The sequence below is a fragment of the Ailuropoda melanoleuca genome, chromosome 2, assembly GCF_002007445.2.
Source record: "Ailuropoda melanoleuca isolate Jingjing chromosome 2, ASM200744v2, whole genome shotgun sequence".
Classification (NCBI taxonomy): domain Eukaryota; kingdom Metazoa; phylum Chordata; class Mammalia; order Carnivora; family Ursidae; genus Ailuropoda; species Ailuropoda melanoleuca.
In genome coordinates, this window is record NC_048219.1 from 113,002,533 (window position 1) to 113,028,915 (window position 26,383).

Here is a 26,383-nt window from a genome sequence, read left to right on the forward strand (position 1 = left end):
CCTTCTGCTATGCCTATGTTGGGAATGAATGATAGTAAAATATTACTGAAGTGTGATATACATAAGGGCGGAGGATATAGAATATATGAAATGAAAAGTAGGACAGATTTCAACTGTTATTCAAACTGATAAATTTGTAAGATTATGTCACCAATTGTCCATCAATATTCTTGAGAGCTATTTTTTTAATTTGTTTCATTTTGTTTTTCTCCATTTTAAAAAAAAAAAATTAGTTATTTATTTGACAGAGAGAGAGACAGCTGGCGAGAGAGGGAACACAAGCAGGGGGAATGGGAGAGGAAGAAGCAGGCTCCCAGCGGAGAAGCCTGATGTGGTGCTTGATCCCAGAACGCTGGGATCACGCCCTGAGCTGAAGGCAGACGCTTAATGACTGCTGCGCCACCGAGGCGCCCCTGTTTTTCTCCCTTTAATTACCTTCCTGAAAAATTCCTGGATATTTTTTCTCAATAGCTCTGCCTTATATTTCAGGTCTCTTAAAAACTTGTCTATGCTTTCCATTAATAAGTGGTAGGAATCTGCATTTGGGGTGTGTGTGTATATGAGATAGAGAGAGAGCGAGAGGGAGCTCATTGAGGGGTAAGGGATTGAGCAAAATCTTTGCATTTCTGAGGTACTGCCCAGTGCTTTTTGCTACGTTGTATTTAATATATACCTGTGATTATGTAAGTGAATGAATGATTAATTATAAGAATCAATGCATAAATACCCCAAGAAACATTAAACAGAGAGGAGATAAAAATGATTATGGCAGGACGAAAATAAGAAAAAAGAATGAAGTAAAGAAAGGAGTGAGGAAGCAGAAAGATAAAGCGGAATTGTTCCTTAAAAATCAATGTGAATGAAATGCTTAGAGGGGTAAAACAAATGCAGAAGATAATTGACATGTTGACAGTTTAATACATGTAACTAATTCCTACAAATCAATAAGAAAAAGGCACAACAGCTAAACTGTGGAAAGTCGAGATGCCCTTCAACAGATGACTGGATTAAGATGATGTGGTCCATATATACAATGGAATATTACTCAGCCATCAGAAAGAATGATTACCCAACATTTGCAGCAACATGGACGGGACTGGAGGAGACAATGCCAAGCGAAATAAATCAAGCAGAGAAAGACAATTATCATATGGTTTCACTCATTTATGGAACATAAGAACTAGGAAGATCAGTAGGAGAAGGAAGGGAAGAATGAAGGGGGGTAAACAGAAGGGGGAATGAACCATGAGAGACTCTGGACTCTGGGAAACAAACTGAGGGCTTCAGAGGGGAGGGGGATGGGGGATCGGGATAGCCAGTGATGGGTATTAAGGAGGGCACATATTGCATGGTGCACTGGGTGTTATACGAAAATAATGAATCATGGAACATTGCATCAAAAACTGGGGATGTACTATATGGTAACCAACATAATATAATAAAAAATTATTATTAAAAAAAAAAGAAAGAAAGAAAAAGGCAGTGATCTTAATAGGAAAATGACCAAAGGGAATGAAGAGATGTAAAAGGTTAACAAGAATAAAGAAAAATGCTCAAACTCACTATAAGAAAAATACAACTAAAGCACTAAAATATCACTTTACTATAATATATTGGATGACAAAACTAGAAAATTGTACAATTTTAAAAGCTGGCAAAGATATGGGTATTTTGGAAGGGCACTGTTGGTGAAGAGGGAAACTGTTGAACCACTCTGAAAAAACACTGCTTCTACTTTCTCATAGTACGTATAAGCATACTCTATGAGTCAGTAATTTTGGTCCCAAATAATTTTCATGCAGGTTTATAAGAATAGGTAAATGTATATCTATGGCAGCATTATTTGTGCAGAGTTTTGGGGTGATTTGAACATACTTATACTGTAGAGTAGATGAACAAAAACAGGTGGGTATACGCCATATTATACTACATAGTGGTCAGAAACAATAGATTAGTTGTACACATAGCACAGATCATAAAGCTATTAAAAACTTGTTACTATTTTAGGTAATAGAAAAAGCTTTTACATTTAATAAGCATTTGCTACAAAATGTATTTTTTACGCATTTCAAAAGAGGTATAAAATAATTTGATGCAGTTTCAGCTTTTAAGCAAGTTTAGGTCTAAATGGTGACAGAAGTAAGCCCATAAAGCATACACTATTCAAAGGCATCACAAGACTTTGAGGGCACACAGCACAGGGAGATGGCCTGGATCTTTGTAGTAGCCTGTAAAAGCCCTTGCTTTGGAGTCAGGTGGAATGAAGTTCAAAAGCTTTGCTCTAACATCGCTTTGCCACAGGCCCTGGGTAAATGAAGTAACCTTTCTGGTTCTCAGTTTCCAAAGGTATAAAATAAGAGTATTAATAGTATCTATTGGTTTCTTGAAAGTTATAAATGAATTGCCCATCACATTGTAGATGCTTGCTAAATGGTAGCAATTAGTAATATTAAAATAATTAACTTGAAGAAAAATTCATAGAGGAGAGGGTTTCAAATAGATTTTAGGATTTCCAGAATGTAGAAGGTATTGTCACCCTGAAAGGTCACAGATGATAATGAGCAGAATACATGAAGGAGATGGTTCAATTAAGTGATATATGTGAAAGTACTTTATACATTCTGGGCCACTATTTATTTACTATAATTACTAATGATGGAAACAGTAATAATGTGCCTGGAATGGAAATCCACAGTGGAGGATAATGAAAGATCAGGTTGGAGAGATAAAATAAGCAAAAATGAAGAAGGCCCTGAATAGCTGACTGAAGAATTTGATGTTCTTTCCATAAATAATTGAGAGTTACTTTAAAATCACAAATAGACATTGATATATAAAACTGTCATTTACTAAAATAAACGAGTGGATCACCAAATTATACCCTCCCACAAAGCTTCATTCCCCTGATCTCTTTACCTTTATTTACCATTATTCCCCAAGGTAGACCATCTGCTTATCATTACTCTGTCCTCTTTTCTTTTCTTTTTTCTTCTTTACTATTCTTCTGACCTCTTTCCATTAATTCTTGTCTTCCAGATTTGGATTTCCCTCTCTCATTTCAAAAAAAATAAATAAATAAAAATACTACATCCCTTCAAGTTTCAATATATTCTTCTTACAAACTAAAAAAACAAGAGGATGACAATAAAGAGGCCAGAGAGAGGACTGCCATCATCATTGCAACATCTGTAACTCCTGACTGAGACTGTAATACAGATGCTACCAACTGGAGAAGGAGGACTGAGTCCAAGAGGCATTGTGGAAAATAAATTTAAGATATGGAGAGAGGAGGCAGCAAAGAACTGAGGAAGTCAAAGATAAGTTCAGGCTGTGGGCCTTGAAGATCAGAAGAAAACTGGAGCCGCTGACAGGGCTATGGATAATTGAGAGAAGAGAAAGAGTACATTTCAGCCAACTAATTTTGAGGTGACTCAATGACACCCAGTTAAAGAGAACTGCATAGTAGGAAAGACAGTATAGCTGGAAATATAAATGGCACAGTAACTTGATTTTGAGGTGATAAGGGAAGGTCTCCAAGAGAACACATATATGGGTATATAAGAATTAAAGTTTGAGTAATGGTACAGTTTACCAGTAGGAGGTCACTACATTTATGCAGTTTTGTTTTTATAAAATGATGGATCACATCCATAATCTCTTTTCTAAAAAATGACGTAAATTGAATTGAAGAATAAATATAATTTTTTCTGAAGTACTCACAATATTTTTTGTGGCATCTAATATAATTCCACAAAATATTTTGTGGTTTAGTTAATAAAAAATGGACAAAAAAGACGTATTTATTGAACATTTCCTTTGTTCTTAGAAATTTAAGGGAAATATATAGTACATATAAAAAATCAATCCTATCCTGAAGAGCTTGTAATTTGGTGGATGAGAGAAGACAGGTATATCAAAAAAAAAAAAAAAAAAAAGAATTAACTATATTCAAGGCAATATATATTCCAAAAAAGTATTTTTCCTTATTTTTGGTCAATACTTGATAACCTCTTCTCTAAAATACATCTTTGATCTGTTTTCTTTCTTAATGGAGGTCACCAATTATCTTTTGCCTGAACAACCTCCTTTTAACTGGTCCCTGCCTTAAATATAATTTTTGAAATCTAAAAGTGGAAATAGAAGAGAATAAGATCCAGAAAAACATTGGTGGGAAAATCTAACCTAATTCAGGCTAAGAGAAAATAAGAAGAAATCTTATAATATTCTTTCTAATGAACTAAAAATATGCTACATATTTGCAAGTAAGTTGTCTACTAAACAGAAAAGAAACTAGAGATAATGCAATCAGCAGCAATATTCTGGGTGTTCATAGTATAAAGAAATGAACACTTCATGAGAAAAGTGATTAATACATTACATATTAAGGAGGAAACATGTAAAGAACTGATAAAATATTGAAATATCCAAGAAAATGAGACAGTATATTAAATAAAAATTGAAGATCATAAAAATATTATTTATGGGGGCACCTGGGTGGCACAGCGGTTAAGCGTATGTCTTCGGCTCAGGGCGTGATCCTGGCGTTATGGGANTTATGGGGGCACCTGGGTGGCACAGCGGTTAAGCGTATGTCTTCGGCTCAGGGCGTGATCCTGGCGTTATGGGATCGAGCCCCACGTCAGGCTCCTCCGCTATGAGCCTGCTTCTTCCTCTCCCACTCCCCCTGCTTGTGTTCCCTCTCTCGCTGGCTGTCTCTATCTCTGTTGANTATATTATTTATGGAAATCTTTTTTTTAAAGATTTTATTTATTTATTTGACAGAGAGAGAGACAGCCAGCGAGAGAGGGAACACAAGNTTATGGAAATCTTTTTTTTTTAAAGATTTTATTTATGTATTTGACAGAGAGAGACAGCCAGCGAGAGAGGGAACACAAGTAGGGGGAGTGGGAGAAGAAGCAGCAGGCTCCCAGCAGAGCAGGGAGCCTGACGCAGGGCTCAATCCCAGAAGGCTGGGATCACGCCCTGAGCCGAAGGCAGACGCTTAACGACTGAGCCACCCAGACGCCCCTGGAAATCTTTATATTTAACTAACAAGTTGTTAGGAGTGAACTTATAGAAAACAGAATCAGTTCAGCAATTCAGGAAAAGCCAGACTGTAAAGAATTTAGGAAGAAAGGAGCTGAGACAAATAAGGATATATGAAAGAACTACAGAAGAAGATTCAAGAGGGAAAAAAGTGGGGCAGTCATGGTTCTAATTTGAAGCATAAAGAGTACTATTATTCTTTACTTTTAAAATGTCAAGAAGAATAAGCACAGGTTGCATTCAATACAAAGGACACATTTTAAAAGCGGAGACTCAACTTAAAAATGTTGGAAAAAAGTAACAAAAGAAGAGCAAAAAAAAAAAGAAATTTTATTTTCAAAGTCCAGTAGTTAATGGTTAATTCATTTTTATTGAACTCTGAATCCATTGCATGTTTTTAAAAAGGAAAGGAAGTGAATATAGAATAAATCATTTTTATATATAAAAATTGGTTTAAATAAAAAATAATCTTCAACAGCTAACAAAACCTGTATTCTCTGTAATAATATAAACACTGACAATGGTTTTGGTATATTGTATGTTTCAAGAAGGGATAAATTACCAGCAGGTTAAATTCTCCATGCAAGAAAGCTCCACATTAACTTTAAAAGATAAAATATACCTTTGCTTCCCTCTTAAATTATAAGCAAAGCAGGTGTGAAACATAGCAATCTTAACAGTGAGAACTGACACGGTACTATTAGAGTTTCTTTCTGAGCTTAGAATGGAAGGAGCCAGTTACCTTAGGAAGATTATCTTTGTATCTGGTCACTTATATTCAAAGGTTGAATTATTTTAATATTGAACATTAGTTGTTATTGATTTCATAGAACACAAAAGCATTATAATAAGTCAATAATTTTGTCATCTGTATCCAAAAACCAGTTATGGAGCCAATTCTCATGTAAAATATGATTATATTTTGATCTACTGTTTCCCTAATCCAAACATGTCCATAAATAAAATGACTATTATCATTACAACAAATTGTCATTTTTTTTCAGCCTCTCATGCAAATTACTTTGTACAAGATTCTTGGAGAAGAAAGAGGCAAATAAATGTCTGGTATACTTATGGCTCTAGGACTCAAATTTTAAAAGCCAGGAGAAATAGCCACAAAACAACATTTGAAATAAAAGAATAAAATAACTTAATATTCTCCAAAAAAATATAATACTTTTGATTGCATACTATTTTTTTATGACTGGACTGAATATTATGTAAAACATAAGAGAAAAAATCTATTACTTGAGTTTTGACTTCAAGATGCTTATTATTTTATCATAGAGAAAAGGAATACAGAAAGCACATAGATGAAAATATAAAACAGCAAGTTAAAAATGTAAACACGTATTTTCATGGACAATATATTCTAGACATAGAAAGGAGAAATAAATAGAGAACAAGAATATTTGAAAGAATATTCCCTTAAAGAAGAAAGATTTGAGCTCATAGGTCTTAAAGAATATCCAGGATTTTTAGAGATAAAGCGGGGAAGTACAATCTAAGTAGAAGAAACAAAATGAGAAATTTTATCATGTATAGGTTCGTAGCAGTTTGATGAACCCTGTGAACCACTTACCAGAAAGTTTTAAGAAGTGCAAAAACAGTAAGAAAAAAGTTAAAAAAAAAAAAGTATACATAGACAAAGGAATCAATACTGTATATTAAAATGTAGTTACCAACACTGAATAAAAAAAAAAAAACCCACTTTCGGGTGTAGTAAATGCATGCTTTTTTATCATTGTATTTTATAATAGATTATAACCCATTATTAAAGTAATAATGGTTTCCAAAGCCTGAACATATATGATATTTTGAGATACCAGAACAACTTCAACATGATATGAAGGTTTATTACTTCAATTGGAGACACACAGTTGCTGCTAATAATTAGTGTTAACTTTCAGGGAGACATTAAAAAAAATAAGTTTTTTCCCAACAACATTCAGGGACCCCTTCAATTCCATCCGTAGACTCTAAGTGTCCCACAGACTCACTAAGTCTCTGGAGAAGATACTGGAAAGCTATCATTCATTAAGCATCTAATGGATATGGGGCACAGTAGCAAGTTATCCAAGTTAGTGTTGGAAAATGCTATAAGACAGACATTGTTAAAACGGGCATGATATTTGAAAGATAAGAAAACTGAGGCTCAAGCAGTTTTATAAAGCCTGACTAAGGTCACGTACATAATAAATACTAGCTGCAAGACTAAAGTTCAAAGGCAGATTCCATAGTCTCTCTTGTTCCCACTATGGAATCTGACCCAGAGAATCATCAGAATGTTTTAAATGGGCAGGTAGAAGATGAACACGGCCAGATCAAAGAGTTTATTTCAAGAGTAGAAGACATACAGTTGGAAGTGTGGGCCAGCACCAGACTTTGGAGGGTTCTGAAAGCTTGCAAAGAAAAATAAAAGTAAATGCTTTCAAGAGTACAAAAATAAGCCTTTAGGGAGGATGATTATGAAAGTAGCATTTCAAAAAGGAAAAAAATAATCTGATGGACTGTGATTATAACGATTATTGCAACATGCTCTGTCCAGGAAATTTTGGAGTAGATCTAAAATGACACATTAGGGACGCCTGGGTGGCTCAGTTGGTTAAGCGTCTGCCTTTGGCTCAGGTCATGATCTCAGGGTCCTGGGATGGGGTCCTGAGTCAGGTTCCCTCTCAATGGGGTGTCTGCTGTTCCCTCTGCCTCTGCACTCCTCCCACCCCCCATCCGTTCATGCTCTCTCTTGAATAAATAAAATCTTTTAAAAAGTTAAAAACTAAAATGGTACATTATACTTAAATGCCTTATTTAAACTTAGTTGAATACTTTTATTAATTCTTCAAAGGTGTTTTTGGATTATTTTCTCAAGATCTATTCTCAAATATAACAAGACACACAAGAGAGAAAAAACAAAACAAAACAAAACAAAACAGAAAGGCACTTGCTATTCTTCAAAACAGCAAAACACGCATCTACTTACCAACACTTGTGCAACTTTCCCCGTCCACATCCAGCTTCCACCCTTCATAGCATGAACACTTGACTGTGTGCTTGTGCTGCTCACACACTTGACTGCACTTTAGATGATTGCTACAATAATCTATAATTTCACATGTTTTATTGTCTTTGTTGAGCTGAAGTCCTTGAGGACAGGAACAGACAATTCCTCTTCCAGGAACAACAGAACAGTGATTGCTACATCCTCCATTGTTCAGTGAACATTCATCTATAAAAGGAGGGGAACAGATTACAGGACATTATCAATTGTTTTGCTCAATTAAATACTGATCATTGAACTCAATTCTCTAAGGCTGGAATTAGAACAAGGATATTATAAATGAATAGAAAAAGCTCTCTGGATTTTTTTTTTTTTCAGGGACTGGGGTAAGAATGGTAAAATAATTCATCAAATGACCAAATATACTCCTACATAATAGGAACTGGGAATAGAAGGTTTTCATTCCTGTAAAACTTTGGAGTATACTTTGTTTTACCCCATAGAGGTAAAGTGTGTTCAATGAAGGTTTCTTTCTATTATAACTGGGAATATTATGCTGAGGCTTTTAGCAGTTGAGCAAAATCAGTTGCTAAGACCTCCCCAAGGGCATACATCAATGATCTGAAAATTTGACTTATCTCAGTGTTTGTAAACAGGCATATACATATGTATATGTGTATATATATATATATATAATATATACAAATAATATATATAAATATATATAAATATATTATGATTAATTCAATGAGGTTTTTGACTTATCTCAGTGTTTATAAACAGGCACATATATATGTATATGTATACATATATATATATTATGATTAATTCAATGAGGTGAGGTCAAAAATATACATATATACAAAAAAGTTGATTTGGTATTTGGACTGAAATAATGAGCAACTAGCATTTATTACATGGATGATATGATTGGTTTATGAAGAAAGAAACCTTTTCTTTCATAGCCTTATACTTTAGAATTGCATTACATATACTTATTTCTGATTTTATTTCATTATGAAATTGTAAGGCCCATGAGAGTATACAATACATCTGCTCTGTGTAGCAGTGTATATCCAATAGCTACCATCTAGCTAGGCAGAGTGCCTAGCATAGAATGAACAGTTAACAATATTTGTTGAAAAAAAAATGTCCAAAAGCACACACCTACTCCCAAATTGAGCCACTACTTGTCGAGTTGGGAAAATTTCAAGATGACATACTTATGCCATTGATGGAAACAGGAGATAACTGCTTTTTCAACCACATAATTACCTATTCCTATCTATTACTGGATACATAGGAATAAGGCTAAAAGAAGCTTTGCCTTCCTTTCCTTTAAAATATTTTTAAGTTATTTTCAAAACCTGTTTAATTAGGTGTTTTTTGAGACATGCTAGAAGAGAATGTTGTTGAATGGTTGACAAATTGCAGTAATATTTACTTATATACCTCAAATATTTCCTGCTTTCTATGAAAATTTATCTAGTTCAAAAATTGAGCTTAAGTATAATACTTTAAAAATATTTTTTTACATTTTTTAAAGTTCTATATGGGTCAACTTTTCTTCATACTATTTGTCACCAGAAAAAAAGTTACAATAATAAGAAAAGGAAAATGATTATATAATGTTCTCTAAGAATTCAAGTTTGGTATTATTTATTATTATTTTTTTGGCTCTTCCAAACATGTTTGTTCACCCCATCATAATCATTTCAAAACAATAGTCATTTTAAAGTATTTGTCCCATTTTAGTTCAATTGACATTCTTTTTTAAGAGAATTACTGTAAAGAAATATCATCATACCCAGCAGGTGAAAAAAAATTGTTACAGTTCTTTTAGCTTATTTCAAATATGCCTATTCTCATAGTACTGAAGTGTCTCTTGCTGATACTATCAGGGGAATGAAGTCGTAGACTTTTAAAAAAATAAAATTTACATTGATATCTAAAATTGAACATATAAATTTAATGTCAATATTTGTGTGGCTAGTCCCTTGTTAATTCTGCTTAACCCTAAACCTGTCATTAAATCCTGCAACTTTCTTTTTTTTTTTTAATTCTTTTTNTTTTAAGATTTTATTTTATTTATGTGACAGAGAGACAGCCAGCGAGAGAGGGTACACAGCAGGGGAGTGGGAGAGGAAGAAGCAGGCTCCCAGCAGTGGAGCTCTTTTTTTTTTTAAGATATTATTTATTAATTTGAGAGAGAGAGCACAAGCAGGGGGAGCATCAGGCAGAGGGAGAAAGAGAAGCAGGTTCCCAGTGGAGCGGGAAGCCCGATGAGGGACTCAATCACAGGACCCTGGGATCATGACTTGAGCTGAAGGCAGACACTTACCTGACTGAGTTACCTAGGTGCCCCAATCCTGCCACTCTCTTTTAAGTTTTTTATTACCTAGCAAAGAATTTGTTATTGATCAAGCTCTAATCAGGTTCCTTGGAGAATTCTATTCAGCTACTCCTCAACACTGGCTTATAAAATTGGAGACCCTTAGTATAAATAATTTCAATCTTCACCCCCTTCCCCAATCATACTCTTCCCACCACTCAAAAAGAGATTCCAACAAACACTAGCATAGTTTCTAACCGCTTAGGATGGCCTTCCTAGTATGACTGCAGTCCTGTTTAAAGTGCCTGCTTGAGAAAGCTCTATGCTGGTTGGAGAATTTACTGTTTGTTCCAGCCAAAACCTGGTGATAGGCAGAGAGGCCCTGGAGCCCCATCTTAGAACAGTTACCTTAGAAAGCTTTCAATTATACGTCTTTTCTATGCACCCTGAAGATGCAAATCTTCTACCACCAAGAGCTGTCTTCTCAAGGACTTGAGAAATATCTCTTTGAAATGCAAACATTCAAAGATATAACTCTCTCTGTTCTGCTCCCAGCCCTGTGGGTGCTTTGCTCTGACTTGTACCACTGTCTCAAGTCAAAGATATGAGAAATTTGTTTCTTCTCTGAGATAAGCACCAACTAACAAACTCAGATGGCCTAGTCACATGGACCAACCCTCTTACTACCCCTTGGTGCCTTTCCCTTAGCGTACTCCAAGCTTCAAGATCCTTTTAGCCTTTTGTTTCAGTGAATTTAAGTTCACATGAAATATTCTTCCCTATTGCAATAATAAATACTGAACAAAATTGACCTTTACCACTTTAACTAATGTCCAGCTTTGCTTATCTTTGACATACTCTTTTAGCAAGGTTTAACAGTTAACTCTATTCTTGAATGATTCAAGATTTTTCTCATTTGTTTCTTAAGCAATATTCCTTTCTAAAAGTATATCCATTTCCCCTTCAAATCACTTTAAAATCCCCCTGAGAAAATAATCTCTTCACTAGGATTCAGATACTTATTTCATTCAGTGCTCCTTTTCTGATTTTTGTTTGTTTTCATTTTGATTTTGCTTTATAGATCAGATTTATCTGGAGAAAACAAAACAAGAAACTCTTCACTACCTAAAGGGTATGATTTTTCCATCTCAGGACATCTCCCAAGCATCAAGTCTACAGATGACAAATCATTTTCATACAGGAAATTTTTGTTCAAATTTTACATGTATTGAGGAACAGGAAATGAATCAATCTGTTTCCTTGTTAACAGGGGACAGGGTATAGGAGGGAGCGTTAAAAAAAAAACAGCTTTTTTGAATACAAGTATTTGGAAGGAGTACACATGAAGAGGGCAAAACCTATATTTTCATCATATACAGCAAATGGTTTAAAAAAAAAACTTTTAACTTTGGGAATTTCTCTCTAAAAAGCATTTCCTAGCTACTAGCCAACCCATGCTAATTATTTAAAGTTAACTCAGTTAGTATATCTTTTATGTCCACTGGGTAAATGATTCATTATATCCACTGCTGCAGCACTCATAAACCAATACCCCTGCCTAGCTAGACAGCATCTCACCTACGACTAATGGGCAAGGACCTTGAAAATAAGAGACCAAGATGCCGCTTCTCTACAGGTACCAGTATTGCCTATAAGGATGCCATCTACTGAGCTACAGTACAAAGGTACACACAAAACCAGATAAGAAAAGGAGAACCATAGAAGGTAATTCAATCCTTTGACCAGTATTTATTTCTGATTTTCATTTCCCTAACTTTCCTTCAACTTCACCTCACGAAGGGGACAGTATAGGCTTCAGTATGCCATAAGCAGGAAAGAATTGTCTTTTTATCATCTCTGTTATGTTCACACCTAGCTTTATTGTAACCTCTTTCATACTCTAATCCTTTAAAACGTTTGTGCAAATTTCCCAAGCTGATGAATATAGTGGCTTGATAGTAAGAAGCAATTTTCAGTCTTCAGGTAAACAAAGACATAAATTCAGAAGAAATCCCCTTTGCTCTTTTATTTTACTAATTCAGAGAGCAGAGGAGAGGAAAGTAAGGCTATGTTTTCATAACATTATTTTCATTTTTCTTAATGGTTGTATTTTGTCTTCTTTGCCTTCATTTAACCTGAAGGTTGAGAAAAGGGAGAAAAGCACTAATTTTTTCAATACCTGTAGTACATCTGGCATTATTATCATAATTTCCTGATTAATATCATCATTTCCATTTTTGTTATGAGGAATCTGACATTTCAAGAAATTAAGTTACCTGCCTAGGTGATTTAATTGAAGTAATTGAAGAACAGAATTTAAATCTGTCAAAATCTCAATTTTTTCTGTGTTTACACATTTTCAATTTAAGAGTACTGATAATTTCCTTCTTTCAGAATTGCTCTTACAACCTTCATGAGCAATCCTCACATATTGTAATGCGAGAGATATTTCCATCCACCAATCTACTCCATAACGGAGAATAAGCTCTGAGAAAAAGAAGTAAATACAGATAAACTAAGTCTGTTACCTTGTATTAGTTGTTTAATTTTAGGATTGGGGGGGTGGAGATTGAATCTTTCTGTTTAAATTTTAGCATCAGAGGGGCACCTGGGTGGCTTAGCTGTTTAAGAGTTCCGACTCAATTTTGGCTTAGGTCATGATCTCAGGGTTGTGAGATCTAAGGCCTGTGTGGAGTTCTGTGCTGATTGGGGAGTCTGTTTGAGATTCTCTCTCTGCCTCTCCTTCTGCCCCTCCCCCTGTTCTCTCTCTCTCTCTCTTTCTCACTCTCTCTAAAAATAAATAAATCTTTAAAAATAAATAAATAAATAAATAAATAAATAAATAAATAATAAATAAATTTTAGCATCACTGAATGAAGACTGTTGCAGTTACTGTTTCAAGGTTATTTTATAGAATCACAAACTCTTTGGACGAAAGGACATTTATTACATAAATTTAAAACACAATAACAGTTTTTTTTTATCACTCAGTATTCTACTAGTGCTCAATTCAGATCAAAATATGATAACTTTAGGCTTAAATGTAGTTGTCTTTTCTATTTTCTATTAGGTAGTTTCATCATTTCCTAAAGTCATTTTCCAGTCCCCAGTCACATCATTATTGCTCTTATCATTCTGTAAACCCTTCCTCATTATTCTATTGATGTCACCTTCAGTATTATCTAGAAAACATATTTTGAAAATCTCCTTGCTAAATGTCTGATCTCCTCACAGAGAAGGAAATGTAATTTTCTTTATATGTTCTGGTTGGCATAAAAAGACAACTAGTCAAAAGTGATTTCAGAGCTCAAAAGCTATCATATTGAAATCATCATTTTAACTAGATACAGCATGCCAAAGAAAGCTATTGTAAGGGGACTAAAAACTTCAGAGAAAATTATATAAACCTGAATAATATTCAGTTGGTTTTATTATTCAATCTCTTCCTTTCTTTTCCTCTTTTTAAAAAAAATATTTCTATTGTAATGATTGGAAGGTATGATAAAATACACTGGATGGTAGTAAACTCCATCCCATAGGTCCGTAATAAGAAGGTTCTCTTGTTTTGAATGACTCACTGACAAAAAAATAATCAGTTTAATTGTGGAAACAGCATTAAGCATCTAGAGATCTAAATGATGAACACAATTATACAATTAAGTTAGTTGGCTATAGTCCAGACTTTTCTGCTTCATTTTCAGAAATTTCTGATCATATTTTAAGAACTTTTAATAAACTTAGAGTCCCTGAAAAATGGAGCTAGTGTTCAATGGTAAATGTTATATTTAAAGGAAACAAATGGAAGGAACGTATGTTACCATAAGTATCAGCAAGTGGACTAATGTGTCTAGATTCCAGAAAGAAGCAAATCAGTGAAATATGCATTACCACAGAGATCGCCTTCATCAGACCCATCCGGACAATCCCTTCTCCCATTGCAGAGTTTCTCTGGCTGCAGGCAGGCTGAAGTGTCATTAGCACAAGGGTACTTGGGTGGTCCACATAAAAAACTGTCACAGTCATCTTCATCTGATTGATCTTCACAGTCAATATCTCCATCACATATCCATGCTTTGTTGATGCATCTCCCTTAAGGAAACAGAAACATCATCCATCTGATTGTTGTAATTAAGTCACTGTCATAATGAATAGTCACTACCGTCTTCAGTCAGAGGCAGAAATATGTGCTAATAGCAAAAAATCTATTTGCTGATAGTTTGACAGTTTATTTTCATGACAGTATTTGAGTAGCTCTTGTTAAAGTGATCTTAGCGTTAAAGCCTTAATATTTTCCTTGGTTTCAAGTTATTGTCTGTGGACTAATTGAATGTTTTGTGATGATACTTTTAAAAACAGACAAACAACAACAACAAAAAACCAGACGTTTGTATGTAAGTCCCTTTTAGAGACCTAAATTCAGGTAAATGTTATCAGTGGCTTTTGCAGCCCTAAATTTAAGCAAACAATTTATTTCACAGGAGAAAATGCCCTTCTGTTTACATTTATAACCCTAAGACCTCAACTCTTCCTCACACCTAAACATGTATCTTCCCTTTCATAAAAGAATATAAAATGTTATTAAACATTTTGGTAGCTAGGGTATATATAGGCAGAAGTTATGGAAATATGACTTCCTTTATTGGCTTTGAAAGGAAAAAAATTATTGTTTAGCCAGCAGTTTTCAAAAGTAATAATGTGAAATGCAGAGAAAGCAATGGCCAGTCTACATCCATCTTTTTTTCACTCTACATTGTTCCTCCTTTCCAGAATGGTTACATTTTTCTTCTAATTAATTATCTTTCTGGATTATGCAATATTATGATGTAATGTGAATAAAAAATGGATTGAAGATAAGTACTGGTTATTAGCTGACTGTACACCAACAACTCATAAAAGGAATAGGGCATATGAAAGGGAAAAGAAAAATACTAGGTTGTATATGCCAGAGTCTTTATGTATTCAGATGTCTGTGTCAACCTTAAAAGTTACTAAATTTTAAAATAATCAAAATATTGGTGAATGATGTTTCATTTGCTGAAATACATCAAAACTTTTCCATACTATTACGTCAAATAAGAAAAAAAAGCACAAATGATCAGTTCCATAGTTAATATAAATAGATTTTACAATCAACATTAATTATTGATGAAAATAAGAAATGATGGATACTTCACTGATCAATTTGAAATAAATGGAGAAACATTATAAATTTTTGCCTTTACATCATAAATAAAACTAAGAGTGTTATTATTTATACTCTTCAGGAAATACTATCTAATATAATTGGATAACAGAAATAAATGAGGTATAACATTAGAAGAGTATCATTGCAGGAAGTTAACATAATCACACAATCATAAAATCAATAAAAACAAATTAAAAGGTGTAAGAAACTAAGAATTAAAAAAAATAGATAGCTAGTTTCAAAAATTATACAGGAATCCACAGGTTTTATATCTAAACAGACTATAGTTGAAGATGGATTTAAAAATCTACCATAAAGTATTTAGGTTGAACTACACAAGAACTGCATAGGATTTATATGAAGAAAATTTAAAAGTCTACAAACAAACCCAAAAGAAGTCTTGGATAAAGATATACTTTGGTCTTACAGAAGATATATAGCTGTAAAATACTTTTCCCAAAATTAATCCCAATAAAATAATAGCAATATTATTACAATCCTATAAGCTTATTCTAAATTTAAGAAAATAAAAATGCAAATAACATTTGGAGTCTTCAAAAAAAGAGAAGAAAATTGATGAGTAGGAACTATAAATGCCAACTATTTAGAAGTACTTTAAAATAATTGTGTCAAAATATTTTTAACAATATCAATCAACACATCAACAATTGAATAGGATAGAGATATCAAATACTAATTTACCTAGAATATGTTTTTAATGTACAAAAATTGGCTTTTCAAAATAGTAAAGATAATGGAATTACAAAATTGGTGATGTTAGGAACACTGCTTACCCATTTGGAGGGGAAAAAAAAGCTGGATTTTGATCCTTACACTAAAATATATTCTAAGTAGATCAAAGAAGTAATCATTTTAAAAAAACAATAATAAATACACACACATTTCAGAATAAAACAAATATGAAAACAAAACAACAAAAGTTTGAAATGTTCATTACACATATCCAGAAAACATAAAGGACAAATTTATAAACTTAATTTCACGTATTTTGATTCCACATTGTGACTATATTATCCATCTATAAATTCAAAACAAAGTTGGTAAGCCAGGAAAATTATTATATTTGAAAAAGGGGCTCTTTTTCTTTAAAATATAAAAGGGCTCTTGCAAATAAATAAAGATCAATAAACCAATACAATTGCAAAATTCACAATGAATCAATAATGACTTACAAACATACAGTGATCAAACATATCTTTTAAGGGGTTCTGGTTCCAAGATGGCGGAGGAGCAGGAGACCTAAAGTTCCGCTGGCTGTCTCTATCTCTGTCAAATAAATAAATAAAATCTTAAAAAAAAAGAAAATATATATGCCTGGAAGTTTGAGAACAAGATTTACTGAGATGTTATTGGAAAGGGGTCTTGAAGGGTGCCAGTGAATATTACAGATGGAAACAGAAAAAAAAAACATATAGATAGCTGACTAAAGTATACAGTCCTAATATACCCTCTGCAAAACAAAAGGCAAGTAAAACAGAAAAAGAGAGATAATTTAGAAGCATGCTGACTACTCTTACTACTCAACAAGAATATGCCAGGGCATAGATGATTGAAGTAAATCAACTCTAATTTGGTCTTCTCTCCATTTCTGAATAAATCCACTATAAAATTATATTTTGGATATATATTCCTTATTTTATGCTAAACATTATTTTCTTAATAGCATAGCTATATGTACAAATTTTCATCAGAACTATATACACAGAACCATGTATACTGAGTTTAATGGGTGATTTTCAATGGCCATTTTGAACACATGGGGAACTCTTATGTAAAGTCATTAAGTCAGGAAAGGGTGGGACTTGCTCCAGAAGTAATAATAAGGCGTTTAAAGTCACAGTTCATGAAATGTTGACTGCTAATTCATGTGGTGTCTCTTCATCTTAAAACGATGGAGAATCATTGAAAGATTTTGAGAAAGTATGTGCTCAGGTTACAGTTTACAAGGTAAGATGGAGCCAAAGCTATGTGTAGAATGGATTGAAGCCAATTATTGTCAGGGGAAAACACAGTAGCCCACACAGTGGTCTGAGGGACATATTATGCAGGTTTACCATATGCTACAATATGTGAGTGGAAAGAGCTGAATGGGTGATGGTAGAGAAATTGTTGATGTAGCCTCAGTAGGACCTAAAAAAAATGATGACAATTTAGGCTGTTAAAAGGCACTTTCTGCTTTAAATCCAAATGTTTAGGGGATTGAAGATGTTTTAACATAAATAGAGAAATGTGGGAAAATTTCTGGCGTCAGAGAAAAAGTGGGATGTTCAGCATAGCATTGGGGAAACAAATGAGTTTGAAGTGTGGGGTGAATTCCAGTAATAGGGATTTGGGAAACATTTACCTGGAAGTGATGGTTGAAACTTTGGGAACAGAGAGATTGCTAAGAATACCTTGCAGAAAGATGAGAAGGAGCAAAACAAATAAGAGAAAAATCTACACAATGTCTGAAAAACATTACGCATTCAACAAGGTTTTGTTGTTGTCGTTTTGTTTTGTTTTGTTTTACCTTAAGTGTAAGGCGCAGGAAATGAAAAGTGAAATTAAAAAAAAAAAGGAATCTAAATGTAAATGAATTGAGGAAAATCCATATGGGAGTTCATAAGAAAAGGTTTCAAAGAGAGAACATGTATTGCAGAAAAAGGTCAAATCTTACAGAGAAAGAAGTATTAATAGTCAAAGTTATCATTCATCAAGCTAATATTGTGTTCTAGGCACTGACTACGTTCTATCTATGATGATGATGATGATATCATTATCAACTTCATCATTATCTCTATTTTACAGATTAGAAAATTGAAACTTGGAGAGGTTTGGTAATTTATCTGAACTCACATAGTTATCCCTGGTGACCACTGAAACAGCAATTTCCATCAAAGGTAGAGATAGGGTGTTAGACTGCAAAAGGTGAAGGAATGAATGAGTGAAAGAAAGACATCTAGATGCACTACACAAGATTATTTGATGAAGGGAAGGAGGAAGACAGAAAAATTTAATAAAATCAAAAAAATATTTTTGAGGTTATGGAACTAGATATTTTATAGAGAAGAAGAAAAATTAATATGGAGAAAAAAATTGAAAACATAAGCAAGAAAAGTGACTAAAGTACCATAGGAAGTAAGAAGTCATAGGATCAACATAAAGAAAAGCCTTTCTGGGCAAAAATATTTTCCTCTTTAGTTCAGGATTGAAGAGAACAGAGATAGCATACAGCAAATGTTTAAAACTGCCACTAGGAGAAATCAAAAGAGAAATATATAAGGCTAATAAGCAATATGCTAAGTACTTTACTAGTTTCACAACACATGGACAATGGAGAGCTTGCCTCATTATTTTCATCAGAAATAAGTAAAACTATTCCATAGGGTTGGTTATAGTGGGGGTGGTGGTGGAAAATGATGTATTTAGAAATTCTTCATAAACAATTCATCACATAATTCCAACAAAATCACTATTTTACTATAAGAAATTTTTGGTTCTAATTATTCCAAATTGCTTTTAAACAATGATTAAATTCACCATTTCACTTTGTATTTACTGATACAACAATGGGGAAGGAAAACAAAACAATGTAATCACAGAAAAAAGTAACACACTGCCATTCGCCCACAGAGGATTTTCATTACGCAGAGGATCACCACAGAGCAAGCTGTTTGGGAAGCCAATGTCAGAGTTAAATCCCCATGTGTGTCAGTTAGTTTTGCTACATTCTCTTGCTAAAGAGCATTTAATTCTTAATTCTTAACCTTACCCTGGGACCTGACTTGAAAATATATGTTGCTTTTTCCAATGGAATCTTGAGTGAAAATCATATGGGTCAGCCCCAATCTACCATCACTCCCAAAAAAACAGTCAATCATAAGAAGGGACTGTACAAGTATGACACTGTCTCACTCTTTTTCCCTAGTCATCCATTCCCCCTATTCAGAGACAAACATTGATAACAAGTTCTTGTGAATTCTCTAGAAATACGTTTTTATTATAAAAAAAAAACTTTTATAAAAAAGTATTATATACTATGCTCCCTATTGTTTTCCTTCACTTTCTACTCAACACTTAATCACAAGAAATGTCCATGTCCGTGTCTATGTCCATGTCCACGTATTACAGCAATTTCCAATCTTTAAAGTTTCTGCAAGGTTTTCTGTATGGATATACCATAATGTAACCATTTAGTGCACTATTTGGGTCTATTTAGGTTGTTTGTAACACTTAGCTATTAAAAGCAATTTAGCAATGGATAGCAATATCAAAGATGTTCAACATCATATGTCATTAGGGAAATACAAATTAAGACAACAATGAGATATCACCTCACACTTATTAGAATGATGCAAAACCAAAACACTGATACACCAAATGCTGGTGAGGATAGGGAGCAATAGGAATTCCTCGTTCCTTGCTGGTGGGAATGCAAAATTGTTTGGCCCCTTGGGAAGACAGTATGGCAGTTTCTTAAGAGTTAAACTGACCTTTACCATATGATTCAGCAATTGTGCTCTGTGGTATTTACTCAAATGAGATGAAAATTCATGTCTGCACAAAAACCTATACACAGATGTTTTTAGTAGATGTTTATATCATAATTGCCAAAACTTGGAAGCAACCAAGATATCTCTCAATAGATGAATGGATAAAAAAGAAAAGTGGTACATCCAGATAACAGGATGATATTCATTGCTAAAAAGAAATAAGCTCTCAAGACATGAAAAGACATGGAGGGAAATTAAATGCATATTGCTAAGTAAAAGAAGAAGCCAGTCTGAAACGGTTACATATTAATGATTCCAACTATATCATACCTAGAAACAGCAGAACTACAGAGACAGTAATAACGTCAGTGGTTGCCGAGGACTGGGGGAAAGGGGATATGAATAGGCAGAGCATAGAGGATTTATAGGGCAGTGAAACCACTCTATGATACCACGGTGGCACAGGGCACATCATTACACATTTGTCCAAATCTATAGTTTGTACAATACCAAGAGTAAATTCTAATGTAAATTATGAACTTTGGGTGATGTGTCAAACTAGGAATGCAAGTTCATCAACTGTAATAGATCATCTGCTATGGGATGCTGTTAGTAAAAGTTGTGTGTGTAGAGGTAACGGGGTATATGGGAACTCTGTTCTTTCCTCTCACTTTCCTTATGAACGTAAAACTGTTCTAAAAATTAAGTCTACTAAAAAAAAGGCTTTCACAGAATTTAATTGTGCGGTATACACCATGTCATTCAGTTCTAAATATTTAAACATATATATTAGGGTTTCTGTATTAATCTGTTGATTATTTTGAAATATGATTTTAGATTTCATATTCATGGTCTTCTAATCTTTTTTTTAAGGTTTTATTTATTTATTTGAAAGAGAGAGTGAGCAGGAGCAGGGGGAGGGGCAGAGGAAGAGGGAGAAGCAGATTCTCCACTGAGCTGGGAACCTGACACGGGGCTCGATCCCAGGACCCTGGGTCATGACCTGAGCCAAAGGCAGACACTTAACCACCTGACCTACCCAGGTGCCCTAGCTTTCTAATCTTTTTGATGCTGAATTCTAATTTGACTTTTGTGTTTGGAGAATGTTTTCTGTACATCATTAATTATTTGGGGTACAGGTAAGGTTATCTATATACTTATTGACTTAAGCTTATTGAATGCATTATTCAAATCTTTAAAAAAATTCAATTTAAATGAATATCTTTGTACACATCACTCCTCCAATGCATTAAATATATTTGTAGGATAAAGTCTTAGAGGTAGAATCATGAAAGCGTATTCACATTTTAAACATAGATACATATTGCTAAATGGACTTCCTTATAGTTTCATCATTGTTTACTGACATCAGTGTCTGCTCCATCTACTCTCACCACCATAGGGTGTTACTGGTTTTGTTAATAATCACCAATCTGATTTTGAAAAAAAATGCAGGGACACCTGGGTGACTGTTACCAGCATAAATATTATTTGAAAGTTTATCTAAATTTATTATACTTTTGTAAATTGAGTTTTAATTACATGTAATTTTGTAAATTTAGAATATAACACTTTCAACATTATTATTTTTTGTTTCAGTTCCTCTAGTTGAAGATGGCAAACTACTAGAAACTACTAGAAACAAACCTAAACAGTCATTATTCAAGATTCACAAAACTAACAATACACTAAATAGAAATGGTTAAAGTTTCAGATGATGTCTTTGGTGATTTTATAGCATTTATACTTCTGAAGTTATTGAAGGCTAAAAAATCACTAAGAGTTTGGGACACCACATATAAATGTGGAAAACTATAAATTTTCCCTTTGAGAAATGTTTTATTTATATTCCATATGTTCTGATATGTACAAATCTTTGTTTTCTAAATTTTCTACAATTTCAGTTTTATCCCCTCTAGAATTAAGATAATGAGTGTTTTTATTATTAAAGTTCCAAATGTAAGGGTGGTTTTACTCTTAATAATTATTAGAATTATTATACTATGATCAGGAAATTTTGTCTGCATCACTTCTACTTTGTGGAATTTATTGAAGTTGTGACAATAAATGCTTATTTAAAAAAAATCTTTCATGAGCCTTATAAAACAAGGTTCATTTTTTGACTTCTAGGAATAGAATTATACTTTTATTAATTTGTTCTAAGCATTAATTTTTCAGATCTTCTACATCCTTGCTTATTTTTCTTCCATTTGATTTTTCACGGGCTAGAATAAAGGAGCAAAATGTCTTGCTTCTAATATGGTCTTCTTATTGTGTGCTTCCTGTAATTTTTGCTATATAAAACTTGATAGTATATTACTTAATGTAAGATATTTAGACTACAAAATCTTTATTGAGTATTGCATTTTTATCATTAAATTGTTTGCTTGGTTTTGTTGTTGTTGCTGTTAGGCTCATCAATATTTTATTCTGGTCCCTAAGCTTATCTCTCTCATTTTGTCACTAAATTCTATTTTCTTATTACCTTTAATAATTTTCTTAGTGAAGCTTTCTGTGGAAAAATGCCATCTACTTTGTATGACTAAATTATTTGGAATAATATTTTACCTGGGTATAGAATATTAGCCTGAAAGTGTTTTTCCCTCAGCTTCTTATTATTCCATTTTCTTGTGGCATTTCTTAATATCTTCTTAGATAATCTGATTTTCTTTCTGGTAGTTTCAGTATCTGATGATCTGCAATTTCAAAATGACTTATAGAACTTTGGGTTAATTTCATTAATTTTACCCAAAAGTCTGAATGTACTTCTTTATGAGGAATCAAGTTCTTCAATTTAGGGAAAACTTAGTTATTCTGTGTGTGTGTGTGTGTGTGTGCATGTGCACGTGCGTGTGTGTGTGTGTGTGTGTTTCCTTCTGTTAATGCTTATATTCTCTCATGTAATTTCTTTAAGTATCTGTTGTGGCCTTCCAACATAGATCTTAACTACTCTTTCTTTTTTATTTCTATTTTCTTTTTCTATGATGTTTCTGAGTAAACTATATAGTATTATTTTCCAATTTGTTTTCTCTGTGCCCAGCCTAGAGTTTATTTAAAGTTCCATGCTGGTATATTCATTCTCAAGTCTAGTAAGCATCATTTTCCAACATTTTCTGTTACAATTATTCTGCTCATCATGTTTATATCAATATATCATATATATATATGTATGCATATATATTCTTGTTCACTTTAGGGAATTTCTTTTCTATTTTTTTTTCACTTTAAGGATTTCAAACATACTTATTTTAATTCTTTTTTTTTAGATCTGTCATTTAAACATCTCATTTTCATTTAATCTTGAGTAAGTTCATTTTGATGGCTGGTTTTACTAGAGATGGTTTTCTTCATGGATTTTAGAAATTTCTTTTCAATCTCATCTTGGATAGGAATTTTCAATTTCCTCTCTGACTTTATGTGTTTCTTATCACTATGTACAGGTATTGCTGCTTCTAGTTCAGCCCACTCCATCACTGCCCCCACTCTTGGTTCAAAAATACATCTTGTATTTGTCTTTTTATCACTTTCAGTCCCTAAGTTATCCAGAGGCTTGGCTTGGTTGTCATGACTGTGTCCTCCTATCTTTCTAGGCACACAACTTCATTTAACTAACCATCCTAGGAAGCAACTAGCAGTAATTTTTCCCCCTCTTTTCAAAAGCAAAGGGGTCCCATTCCAGTTTCTGATTTTCAGCAGTGAGCCTGGCTCCAGTCCCCAACTTCATGTGGGACAGCTTTACTTCCCATTCAACCTAAGATCTGAACACCTGTTCATCTCTACTGGCCTCCAAATCCAATCCAATCAGACATCCAGATTCAACCCAGCTCACCATTTGTTATTCTATTTTATTTCAATTCATCAGAGATATATTTTGTCAATATGACAATATCTCTCTCATTTTCTCCTGTTATAGTTTATCATCATTGTTATCTGTTTTTAACAGAGAGAAAGGATTCAAAGTGTGAATTTAAAATTACATCTTTATGAATTTTTTCGTAAGACTTCTTAATGACATTAGAGTAGTTCATTGCGTGAATGCACTATAACTATTAAGTAGTTCCCCTTTTATTTATTTAATTTATTTATTTATTTGAGAGAGAGCGTGAGAGAGTATACAAGAAGGGTGAGGATCAGAGGGAGTAGCAGACTTCGTGCTGAGTGGGGAGCCCCACATGGGACTCGATCCTGAGACCTGATCCTGGGGCTCCAAGATCATGACCTGAGCGGAAGGCAGATGCTTAACTGACTGAGCCACCCAGGAGCCCTATTCCTGTTGGCCTTTATGTGAATTTCTCGAAGTGAAAAGTTTGGGCCAAATTTATATTCTTACCAACAGCTGGAGGGCCTATTTTCCCCATAATCTTGCCATCATTGTATAATATCAAATATTTATTTTCTTTTGTCCAATATGAAGAATGCATCTCTGGGATTCTTTTCCATGAGAGGTGGACATGAAATTTCTTCCCCTGATTCCTCAACAGTAATATAACTGCAACTTGTTGGTCTGGGTGTGAGGGATCAGATATGAGAGAGTATACTGCTTTGTCAAAGATAGGTCCTTTGAAATTAGAAGCTTTTATTTATTTATTTATTTATTTATTTAATTTATGAGCTCTTAAATATTAATGAGTGTATCATACTTTTAATTTAGCTCACATTATCTTCTTTATAGGAATAAAGTAACTTATTAATGTGCCTAGACTTTTACTCTAATACATGGCAATTAATGTATAAAAGAAAGGCCACTGTAACCACCAAATGTAAACTGATTACCCTGAAAAATTTATTTATTTATTTATTTTTTTTTTTTTTAAGATTTTATTTATTTATTTGACAGAGATAGAGACAGCCGGCGAGAGAGGGAACACAAGCAGGGGGAGTGGGAGAGGAAGAAGCAGGCTCCTAGCAGAGGAGCCTGATGTGGGGCTCGATCCCATAGCGCCGGGATCACGCCCTGAGCCAAAGGCAGACGCTTAACCGCTATGCCACCCAGGCGCCCCTACCCTGAAAAATTTAAATGTTTAAGCTAGCAATTGGAAGTCTTAAAAAAATAAATACAAACCCTGAATTCAGCATCTAGGGTAATTTGAAGGTCTTTTAACTTGTAAGGCTACTATTTTAAACTGATAAGAACAAATACTACACTTGATCTTAGCCAAAAGGCCGAGAACTGATTAGGCTACTAATTTAATTAAAGGAAATTTAAAAATATCAAAAACATTATAGACATGTACATATATTTAACCATATATATATATATAATGGATCTATTTAATATCTGCAATATTCATAAATATGCATATGTAATTATGAGTTATAACTCCTCAAATAGTTTGATACATTGTGGTTACTATACTTATGCCACAGACTAAATCAGAATCAGATTGATGGTTAAATTCTTACCTTTCACATTTTGCTTGTATTTTTTATTTTATTTTTATTTGTGTGCGTGTGAGAGAGCACTTATGTTCTACTCTTTTAGCAAATTTCAGTTATACAATACAGTATTATCAACTATTATCATGTTATACTGTATTTCCCTCTGATAATGCAACATAAATTTTATTTCAGTTCTGCTTTTTTACATTAAAGTTTGGTTTACATGGTGACTATCTGATACATACATGTGATGTTTCATTAAAAACACTATTAAATGGATAATCCAAATCCCAAGTCAACACACATAAAATTGTCTCTCAGAATCCAATTCTCCAAAGATATCCAATGTATGGAATCAAAATACACCACCCTCCAAATATGCTACTTTTACATAAGGATTATTTTGAGCTGAAAGCATTTGAAGTTCAACAGATGTAGAAAGAAGCCTTCTATAGCTTCCCTTATCTGACTATAAGCATGAGAAATGAGGACTGCCATAAATCCTTTTTTAGGGAAGTTTTATAGCAATGGACAAAATAGAAAATCAGTGCCACTATGGACTTGCACACATTTTATTAACTAGCCTTTATCTTCCATTAGTTCCTCCATCTATTTACCTAACTACAACTTGCTACCCCTGTAAACTCAAAGTCCTTTTCCTTTCTTTTGTCACTGTTCCACAAATTTACTATTGTTTGCTAAGTTTCTATATAAGTCGAAATTCCGACCACCCCCTGAAGTGGTTGGAAACTCATCACTGAGTTTTCCTATGTGCATGTGTGGTGTATGCATATATAAACTTTCTTTCTTTTTCTTATTAATCTATCTGTTGTCTGTCTAATTTAAAGGGCCCCAGCCAATGAATCTGATGTGGTATAGAAAAAGGTTTTTCTTCATTACATTATTATTTAACATGTTATTCATCTATTAAATTTCAATCAATACAGTAT

The 26,383-nt window shown here is 33.5% G+C and overlaps 1 protein-coding gene and 1 non-coding gene across 2 annotated transcripts in view; both read right to left on the bottom strand.

The window, feature by feature from the left end:
* The window catches only part of LRP1B (LDL receptor related protein 1B), a 1,837,899-nt gene that overhangs the window by 618,710 nt on the left and 1,192,806 nt on the right, over positions 1-26,383 (bottom strand). The window contains exons 21-22 of the mRNA XM_034642051.1: positions 14,265-14,465; positions 8,027-8,272 (exon numbers count right to left, since the gene is read on the bottom strand). Of these exons, the coding sequence (XP_034497942.1) occupies positions 8,027-8,272; positions 14,265-14,465 (447 nt within the window). The remainder of the gene's footprint in view (positions 1-8,026; positions 8,273-14,264; positions 14,466-26,383) is intronic.
* Positions 25,044-25,229, bottom strand: LOC117801340. Its single transcript, XR_004623858.1, has one exon. It is a non-coding gene; the product is annotated as a U2 spliceosomal RNA (small nuclear RNA).